At 30.5% G+C, this 11,352-nt stretch overlaps 1 protein-coding gene across 2 annotated transcripts in view; it reads left to right on the top strand.

Moving 5' to 3' along the window:
- The window catches only part of LOC107443195 (sulfotransferase 1B1-like), a 103,695-nt gene that overhangs the window by 59,624 nt on the left and 32,719 nt on the right, over positions 1-11,352 (top strand). For both annotated transcript variants that reach the window (XM_071179055.1, XM_021144384.3), the window contains exon 2: positions 6,873-7,161. In XM_071179055.1, the coding sequence (XP_071035156.1) occupies positions 6,873-7,161 (289 nt within the window). The remainder of the gene's footprint in view (positions 1-6,872; positions 7,162-11,352) is intronic.

Raw genomic sequence — 11,352 nt, forward strand, 5'->3', positions numbered from 1 at the left:
AGAAAACGAAAAGGCATAGAAAAATTGATTTTGATCTTTTGGAAAGCAAAGTTTATTGTCCTTAAGTTTCAATATTAGTTACAAAATTCGTCAGCAGACAGCCGTTGGATAAAACTATAGATTAGCTTTTCCTGCCGCATGTTAGACCACTTAAACTGAAATAGTTACATGGGAGTCTCGTAAATTTGTATTCCAATTGTGGTATACAAATCCTGATTCATACAAATCGTGATTATTTTGTAAATAATGTTTTATAATTTTCATCAATCAGCAATGTCTTCTGTTGACGAACATTTTAACACATTCTCATACTTGGTTAGAATATAATTTCGGTTGCTATCCTTAAGTAAAATGCGGAAGACTGTTCATTTTTATCTAAATCCAATTTTTTTTCATTTCTCATCTTTGGGAATACATAGTATTTGAGCCGAGTGGAGGATTATTGAAAGAAGAAAATATTTTAATTTCATTGAACTAAAACATTTCCTTTTTCCCACGAACTTTGATAGATTTAAAAAAAGCCTGACGCTGCTTTTCTCTGATAAAAAAAACCTTTCTAAGAAGAAAATTATTTCGTCTCTTATTCTTGTGAAATCACGAATTTTTTGACTCACTCACGCAATATGAAAAACTAGACAGATATTTTTTTATTTGTTTGATGGATAATAATCCTTATTTTTTTTTATCGCTTTTTGAAAAAGATTTTTATAATTAAAACGTTAGAAAAGAGAACGAAAATCTCCTAAAATCTAAACCAAGTTTCTTGTATACCAAATCAAGGGATAAAAATTCTAGATATGTGAAATTGAGTGAAAAGAAATATTGATTGCTGTAGGATACTGCACCACGTGATTTTGCAAACTCATCCTGTCCTGTTTAATTCTTTATTCTTTTGTAGTAACCCATGGAGAATTATATGGAAACTAGTTCTCCTCTATTCATTAAGTCATTGATTAATATATTGAAATACTTTTTATTTATTTATTAAAAATTTATCTTATGGAACAAAACAAATTATTTTATAATTCGCGTTTAGAGTCTACAGCATCATAAAAGATAACAAATCAATAACGCAACCGTAGACTTACCATTATGCAAAATAAAAAAGCAAAAAGTTATCCGAAATTGGAACTGACAAAAATGTTTAAAAAATAATAATGAATACTTAATTGTATTCAACTAAGATATTTGATAAGTGAATGAAAAAGATCGCAAGCACACTCTGTATTAAAAATGGAAATTATAATGAAAAAACACAAAAGTTTAGAATAATTGTGTGCGTCACTCTTATAACCGTTTATTCTAGCGTCTAGAAATTTGGATGAAAGGATCCTAAGACTCGTTCAAAAATTTCAATTAGATCTTTCGGAAGAGATGCTTGAAAAATGGAATTTTCTCATTGGTTAAGAGTTAGGCATTGTTTTCAATTAAATTATGGACGATAATATTTAAAAAAAAGTATTTTTAGGGTAATATCAGGTATGTTTGCTAGATACTAGGTCTATTTGATCAAAAAAAATTTATTGCACGCTCTTTAACATTCAATTATTTTTTATCCGTTTTGCTAGATAAACACAATGATCAATCTGAACGTGGTACCATGGGCGCCACCATAATAGTATTTCTAAAAAAAAAGCAGTTGTTTATTTTGTTTACAATTATGCTTCTAAACGTGTTTCTGTAAATCTAAATAACTTAAAACAACAGTAATAAAGTTTAAAAAAATTAAGTTATGTACGGAAAAGCTTAATTAATAAAGAAATGGTATAAATTCGTTTAGGAGAAACGTAAAGCATCTCCAAAATATTATTGATGCCTAATTAACTTTGATAATAGGTAATAATTGAACTGAAAAAATTATGTACTAAATAACAAAACTAATGGAAGAAAATTACTTATTTGTTTAGAGAAGCCGTAAAATAATTGCCATACTATTATTGACTCCAAAGATGATTCATTAATTGTGGGAATAGGTGCTGCTTGAAACAAAACCAAAAACTGAAGGGAAATGAATGAAGATTCGGTCTAATTTGCCAAGGAGAAAAATAAAAAATCGCCGTACTATTTTTGACGCCAAAGTTTTCATTAATTTTGGTAATAGGTACAAACTGAGATAAAAAGAAGTTATGCTCCAAAAGGCAATATATAATTGACGTCATAGACGCTTAATTAATTTTGGTAATAAACTCTACTGGTGTTATGGTAATTGGTGCAGTACTATGTACTGTGGAAAGAATTTTTTTTCCTCTAAAGGAAATAGTGCCAGAAAAAATCACATGATTGTCACAAATGTTTACTGTCATGAGTTGATTTCGAACAACAACATCACACCAAATAATATTGAATACAGTTAAATTTTATTTTGAAGGGAGGAACTGCTGAAAGCGTGTTCCGCTTAATCTAATAACGTAAAGCTACAGGCAGGGGCAAAAAAACAATAATAAATACAAAAAATCTATATATATAATCTAAATTGATTGTGTTCGTAGTGTCTTTTAATTTTGTGCATGATTCAATAGTGTTGTTCAATACTAATTTATTGATCATTTTATTCCGTACGATTTTTATTTCACCCTGTACGAAGAGTGGGTATTTCTCTAGTGATTAATAAATTTAAAAAGCAGGTGCTTCTTTTTTTTCTTCGAAAATCGAAGCAACTAAAACAGTGGAGGGATTTCGAATGAACGATCAAATGTTTACATAGGTATGAAAGGCAATTTCTTGGAGCTCTTGTTCCTTCGATATGAGTAGAGGTTATTTCGTTCGCTCTTTTTTATGTTCCCTTGAGATTCGCTTTGACTTCGTGACATTAGATTTTTAAGGGGGACTTTAAACTGTAAGGGGGACTTAAGGGGGTGGATGCTTTCTCATGAGAAAACTATCACAAACTACAATTCTACTTTTTCCTGAATATAACATATTAAAAGTGGTAGAATAAAAAGTAATTGACCTATTTATATAAAACAGTACCCTTACTACTTTAAGTAAATAGGCCGATTTAGCTGTAATATTCATTCCCTGAGTTAGTCATTAGTTGAACTAAATAGATTTTCATTAATTTTAGTGGTAAGGCATCGATGTGGTTCTATGGCATGAAATGCTTGAGAAAACATTTATTTAGCTTATTGATAAAACTTTGATGCTTTTATAATTGTTACTTTGCAATAAACAATCATTTAACATTCAAATCTGTTTTTCAAATATTGCGAGATTTGTAGAAATTTCTTTATTCGCCGTCTGATTTACGAAACCTCTTGATTTATTCTTCTCACTGATTTGTGATGATGCGAGCCTTTACATTCTTTTTCATAACTATTATTTTTTCTTCTTCCGTTAAAGCACGGAAATGTTAGGATGACCGTCGGACATTTAGGGGACCACTCCCTAATGATTGCCAGACCAACATCTTAACCACTGACGTCACTATCCTAAGTCATGAAATATCCATCGATCTCTTTTTTTCTCTCCTCATTTCGGTATCTTTCATAAATGATAAATTCGGGAAATCGAAGGACAAGTTCCGGTGGAAATTTTTTTTTCTTTCTGAGAACAAATTGGGCTCTGGTTGATCGATATTTTAGTGCGCCGCATAAATGTTCCTTCTATTTCCTTTTTTTTCTTCTTGTGTGTGAATGCTATATGAACTCCCCCCTTCTTTCCATTACGAAGTAAATTGTGGAAAAAGGTCTCAATTTCAATTGATGGATTCTTGATTTTTTTCCTTACTATAAAAATAACAGCCTTTTATTACTGCATTTATTAAATAGAAAGGAAATCAACGTTTTACAATCTATTTTTAAATTTATTTTAGGGCCTTAAAATTAAATATTTTTTTAATAATTACAAAGTGAATTGAACTAGAAATTTTAGTTTGTAGATATATATGATGTATAGTGTTTTGGATCAACAAATTTAATTAATTTTTAAAAAATTTCGATGATGCATAAAATTTATAAGCAGAAAAATATTTTTTATTATTTTGAAAATTATTTTATTATTTAGGAACAATTGTTTGGATATACATTTTAATTTAAGAAATTTTACATTTATTATTGTATAGTTGTTACTTAAAGCAAATATTATTTAACTAAAACTAAGTTTACTTAACTGTATAATTATACANTATAGTGTTTTGCATCAACAAATTTAATTAATTTTTAAAAAATTTCGATGATGCATAAAATTTATAAGCAGAAAAATATTTTTTATTATTTTGAAAATTATTTTATTATTTAGGAACAATTGTTTGGATATACATTTTAATTTAAGAAATTTTACATTTATTATTGTATAGTTGTTACTTAAAGCAAATATTATTTAACTAAAACTAAGTTTACTTAACTGTATAATTATACATAAACAAATCTCTTTAGAATTTATTTTAATGCTTTAAAATAAAAGATTTCTTTCAATAATTTCAAGGCAAATTTAATTGCAAACTTTAATGGGCTCATATATGAAATGTGTAGTTTGATGGATTAAGAAATTAAATTGTCTTTTAATAAATTTCATCAATATATAAAATAATGAGCAGAATTTTTTTTTATTATTCAGAAAATTATTTTATTATTCAGGAAAAATAGTTTGAATATAGATATTTATTTAGTAAATTTAAACGTATTATTAAGGAAAAATAATAACTGACTGAAACTATATTTACATGATTGCGTTTCTTTAAATTTTCAATTTTTTTTGTCTCAGTTATTTTAATTTTTGAAAATGAAATATTCATACAATTTTTACTATTCTAATATTTGATACAATTTTTATTTTTAAACCATTGTTAGGTAAAATCATATTGAGCTGATATAAAACGAATTCTTAATTTTTATGATTAAAAAATTAAGAGTAGTGCGCATATTATTATACATTTTGATTGGAAAATCTATCTTTCATAATCGATTGTAAAGCTGGGAAAACATTTGAAATAACAAAAGAGAGAGAAAATCTTCAGGTATTCTTAAAAATTTTCTTGTACGCTGTAGCAGCCAGCTAGAAATTTTTCACCGAAAAAGTAACCCTCTACCAATTTATCTTTGAGCAAGTTTTCAATGTTTGAACTAACTCTCTCTACTTAAAATTTCTCCTCTAATATGGACACCAAGTTTTCCATAAATAAGATAACAGACGATGAAACTTTTCTTCCCCAACTAGTCTCAGTAATTCCTTCTCTTCTTCTTTGAATAAAATGTATTTGAAAGTTGCAATAAAAACTTTGTTGTTTCGTATAGATTCACATTTATTCATAATTTAATACGCTTACTACTCTATTAATAAATATCGGGAATGTTTCATTTAAATCAAGAATGCTTAACTATTATGTAAAAAGTTTTCTGTAATGTGTTTAAAAATTTAGGTAAACACCATGTCATAACAAGTGTTTCATCTTTTGAATAATGTTCCAGCATTTGATGCCACTTGCATCAGAATTCGTCAATGCCTTAATGTATAAGGATCACCCAAATGAACGAGAAACTACAGTCTATTTTATAAATGGTATAATTTAGTATACAAAGGAAAGAAACAGATGGGATATATCTCGTAGGTTGAAACGAGTGAAGAAAATGGTTGCGGAACCGATTCTCAACGGCAGCTCACTATCATCTTCAGAGCTGTCTTGAGTGAATCGAATATGTGGTAGTCACACGGCTAGACGTCTGAACTGGTTCGAGAACCTTTCAGTGGAATTCTGGGAAATCCCCAAGCGGATTGCATGCCACGTCGATCTTCATGCAATGTGGCACAGTGCGTGGTAGCAGTGGCAGTCATGCCTGAATCATCGACTTCGAAGAAGCGCAACTTTACCAGCTTCAGTTGAGGAGGAGGAAGAGTGTCGTCATTCCATGTTTTTGGATCAAAGTGATAGGCGTGTGATCCTTGAAAGGAACTGGCTCCCCATTTCGTGGTACTGCATAAGATGTTGCATGGAAACAGGCAAACTCTAAATTTTCTATCAAAGGTTTCGGCACCCATTGCTGGTAAATTTTTGGAAATTGCAACCTTTTATGCAGTATTGTGCGAACACTTCCTTTTGCTCATAGGTAATTTCTCCATTGCTTCTCGAGTGGTGATTCAGCGATTATTTTTTAGCGATGGCCACACACATTTTGCATTCAGTGGCAGATATCACTAGAACTAACTTTTTCCACTGTTAAAAATTGAACGACCGAGCGTTGACGCCGTTTGGAGCCACACATGAGGCTTTTAACGGGTTTCTATGCAAGCATCTGACGATATACCAGCACTCTGCACTTTCTGTAGGAGCAAGGGAAAGTCATTTTTATTTTCAAAAAGTGGAGTTATTACAACAATGCCACTTTCATTTGGGTCATCCATATGTATAAAATAGAGGAAAAAACATTAAATGAATGACTCTTATACTTAACTATAAAAGCACTTTTAAGATAATTGGAACCTATTAATAAATTACTACTTTTGAAATCCTTTAAAGAAATTTCACATTACAGATGTAAAGTTAACATTATAGCGAGGAAGAGAAATAAAACGCTATCATAACCGAATAAATCCCTAGTGAGAAAGAAAATACGTTAAAAAATAAAACCAGTTTGATTGCTGGATGAAAGAGGAGTCGATTGTTCAAAACATCTCAGAGTTTTATCAGACATTCGACCAAAAACAAAAGAGACAAAAACAAAAGAGACATCTTGTCTATATTTGTAGTTCTTGAAACTGGTACGATTTATTTGAAATACGATTGGCCTCAAACTTTCGGAAACAGTTTATTCACACTTACTTGAGGAAATGAGTTCTGTTATTTTTCTGAAGGAAATAAATGCAAATCAAAATTTTTTGCCGAAGACACATTCTTTTGCATTTCTCGGATTGACTAACTCTTTTTTCCTTAATAATAGGTGAGATTCTGTGCCATGCTTTCTCTAAAGTTCCTGTACAACACTCCCCTCGGCTCTTTCATCACTGGTTGGCGCAAGAAAAAGAGAGAGTCGGGTGGCAAAGAAATAGTGGTGGAGGATTCTTCTCAGGATCCAATGATGATGGCCTACATTCACTCCATCCCCAGGGCTCAGTGGTTCAAAGGGGTTCTGCTTCAGGGATATCTGGTTCACCCTAATATTCTACAAGGTCTCGACGAATTCCAAGTCCGAGAGGATGACGTTTTTATCATCACATATCCTAAATCAGGTAAAACTGTCTTACAACATATTTTTTGAAACTAAAAATTTCAGTTCTCTATTGATATTCCAAATGTTACTTACCTAAACGTGTAAATTTTTGCGGGAAAAAAAATTAATTGCTTACAAAGTATTCCAAATAACACTCTCCATTTCGTTCTCATATAAGCTGTTTGGAGGGTACAGTGCGCAAATAATAATAATAAATAACGGAACACTTTGAATAACTTCTAATACAGTGATCGGATCTTCACATTTAGGAATTCAATTTTGATGGTTTAAAGGGATTACCTCAAATTTGAAGATTAATGAGTGCAAACGATATTTTAAATTAAGAAATCAGATACAAATTTACTCCATCTCTTTCTCTAAATGAAAATACCAGTGTTTGACACTATTAATAAATAATAAAAATAATAATAAATAGTTATTAAGTAAAATTTGCATTAAGGAATCTAAACTTTTTACCGCTCTCTTGACTTAACAATTTGGACCTTATTTCTCAGATTACGGTTAACCCCCATATTTTGAGATTCAAGAGTCCGAATCCATCAAAAGAAAAAGTTAGATTTATTTAGATAAAGCACGTTTTTGCGTCAGATTTCGTAACTTAAACTATCGCCTGCAATCATTAATTAGCATATTTTGGATCCCCTTTTTATACCATTAAGATTAAGTCCTTGAACGTGAAAATCGCTAGATCAAAAATTATTAAGGGTGGAGTGAGCGAGCATTTCTGTTTAGAAGGAGGAAGGTCTATTCAAAGTTTGTATTTCTTTTTCGAGGAATGACCATTGTTTGCTCAAATGATGCATAATTACTGTGAATAACCTTTTTCCTAAATGAGGCCTGTTTCCGGCACAGGAAGTCAACATTAAAACGCATTTCCAGCTTCTGTAATGATGTCAAGAGTTTGTATTCAATTCAAATTATTTTCATTGCAGTCATCTTACAATACTGTTCGTAGTTTTTCATTTCAAATTGAACACTTCATGTTTAGAAGTCATTGAGAAATTTTTATTTTTCTATTTTGTGAAATTTAGTTATGTAAAATAATACCTTTAATAAGATCATAATTTATATGCGCAATCAAAAAATTTGTCATTGTAGTGATCAGCATTAACAATCTTTGAGAAAAAATACCCACTGCTTGTAATTGTAATGAACTTTATTGAAATTGATCTTTAATGTATATAGTTAATATATCCTAACTCAATTCATATGCTTACGTATACCCAACAATTAGTTCAACAATTAGTTCATTAATGTATAACCCATGCTTATTTTTTGGAGCATAACATTAAGTTATCGTCAGTGACCATACATTTTAAAAGAGAGCATTTACGGACACAATTCTATTGTATGGTCATTGAGTAGAAAATTTTTGCCGGTCATTTTCAATTATCAAGCGATTTAATTTTTTAAAATGCTTCTTAAAGCACTTGACAAAAGGAGAGCATCTCGACTGGAAATCCGCTTTTGAGCCCATTAGCAGAGTGTTATTTGAATTTAATATTTGAAGGGAGTTCTGCAACATTTCCCCCCCTTATGTTGCCGTCTGCAATATTAAAATAAACACATTTCAAACCATGATTTAATTTATCATTTTCTTTCTAACTTATTTCTGGATCTTGCGTGAAAGTATTCTAACTTTTAAACATAGACGTCAATATATATATATATATAAAAATTACATTTGCATATCATACTTATATATTTGAAGTAATACAAACTCACATTTACAGAGTTAAACCTTAAATTAAAAGATTTTATGGAAATATTTACAACTTTTTTATTTGGTTATATATCGAACTGAGTGTTTTTGTATCGAAAGTTGAATTAATACAAAGATGTGTTTCTTAAAAAAAAACAAGCTTGGTTCTTTAAAAAAACCGTCCGGTCTTAACCATAGTTTAACCATTAGTTTAAGCCAGTCAACCTGTCAATAATGATTTGCCAGATTTCGATCGAGTTTGTTTTCTGTCTTAAATATTAGTTTACTTCCCCTGAAGTGTATATAATGACTACTGACTACATAATAAGGATTCGTAAAATATGTATTACGGATGCTGATTAAAGAGCATCCTGTATATTAATTTAAGGGGTTTAAATGATTACACACAGATAGCGCAGGAGATTTGAATATATCTTTGATTCAATTATACTCTAATCCAGGAGACCATGATGATGACAAAAATATCATTTCTCCTTATAAGTCCCATAGTTCATTAGATTTCGTGGCTTTCTGCTTTATGTATTGCAAATTATTGAAACACTCTACAAGAATATGAGTGTATCGTATTCAAGTATTTGATTTGAGTTTTCCTGCATTAAGTGGGTAAAGCATTTCGAGGAGTAGTATGTGAATCTTTATCGCTTCTATTAAAAGATCCTCGACCAGAATGAAATAAACATTCCGACGCACACAAATACCTCTTCGCACCTTCCCCCCCCCCAAAAAAAAATATATATATAAGAAGGAAAAACTCCCGTAGTAATAATTCAGTCGTTGTCAGTCGTTTGTAATAAAAAAAAAACTTCTCCTCAACGTTCTGCCAAGTTTTAAAAAGCAGAAACGCCCTACTACTGTTATGGAAAACTTTTTTTCTACAATTTATTAATTAGACTTTTATTTTTAAGTACATAGATTATTAGTGTTTTTTGCACTAAATAGGAGAAAATTATGGCATTTTAAAATGTTGTAAGCATTTATGTTCAAATTACGTAAAACTTCTTAATTTCGAAAAATGAATTGAAGCATTAAATGGACCCTAAATAAGACAATAATGGCATAAGACACTAATCCAGACATCAATAAGATATATAATTATAGCATTATCTTTCTAACATTAATTATCATTATAGTATTAAAACTAAATATTCCAAAAAGGGAAAAAGAGAGCAAGAAACTGTTGGTCATTAGCTAAAAACATTCTACCGAAGGAGACTGTCGAAGTTTAAGCTGCAGCAGGAATATTAATTGAAATATTGACAACGTGACTCCAGCTCTCTTGAGCAAACACCTTCATAAAAGTTGACGACGATGTATGAAGTTATTTATGGATGAATATTGGATTTGATCGAATAAAATACTGAATATCATTTCCTAAATTCGTAACGGTTGAATGTGAGTTCTTCCATTGACTTTTAGTCACTAAAAATGTGTCAAGTCATTTAAACACTTTTAATGCACTGACGCAGAGATTACTAAATTTGAAATTTTGTGGACACTAAATATATAATTACATAATCAACTGCAAAACAGTTATTTTAATGAGCTTTTTGTGTTGAGCGAATATTTACGTTGATGTCGTTTCCTATTTTAAGAGCATATTTGTCTCTACGTTAAAAGTGCTCTTTGTACCAATTTTCATATTTTTCTTCGATTCCTATTTTTAATATAAATTTTTGTTTGTTTCATTGGGTGAAATGCGTGAAAGTAAACGAATTTCAATTGGAATTGCCCAGACGAAGAGGGCACAGGAATAATTGATACACAAAAACAGCTGTGTAACCATTTTATGAAGATAGGTGCTCATCTGATAGCATGTAAGAAGTGAATCAGTTCGTGTAAGAACATGTATTAAAAAATTCAATGTCGTGCTGAAAGTGACGCTCTTCTTATTTTTTTCTCTTTCGATTCCGTTGATCCGCAAGATGCTTCGAAAGCAAGAATAATTGTCTTGGAAGCTCTGAATTTGGTTTCTACAGCGTTGGGCAGTGTCGACTAAAATAAAGAGCTAAAATAAAAGAAACCTTCCTTGGGTTGATTGCTTCGCGGTATCCAACCAGAACATTGGTCCTTTGGATTAAGATTGCATGTCTGAAGATCTTCCGAAGTGGATGACTGCCACAACACATCCCATTACTTTTCAATTCTTTCAATATCTGATTAATTGCCGAATCCCGATGATAGTGATAGAATCGAAGAGCAAAAGGAGCTTAAAAGCATATAAGCTCGGAAACATTTGCGAATGTAAACCATAAAGCAAGTATGCAAACAATAGTAAGTATTGAGAGGTATATTGTATCTAAGAAACAAAACAAAAAACATGTAAATATTACACATTTTTCTAGTAGTTCCCCTCGTTTCAATTTTTTTAAAATATGCTTTTTTTCTACTCTGATTTTACGTCATCCCGCTTCATGCATTTTTTAGTTTTTTTAACGCTTGCCTGATGGAAAACACGTACAATATATA

This window comes from Parasteatoda tepidariorum, chromosome 3, assembly GCF_043381705.1.
Source record: "Parasteatoda tepidariorum isolate YZ-2023 chromosome 3, CAS_Ptep_4.0, whole genome shotgun sequence".
Taxonomy (NCBI): domain Eukaryota; kingdom Metazoa; phylum Arthropoda; class Arachnida; order Araneae; family Theridiidae; genus Parasteatoda; species Parasteatoda tepidariorum.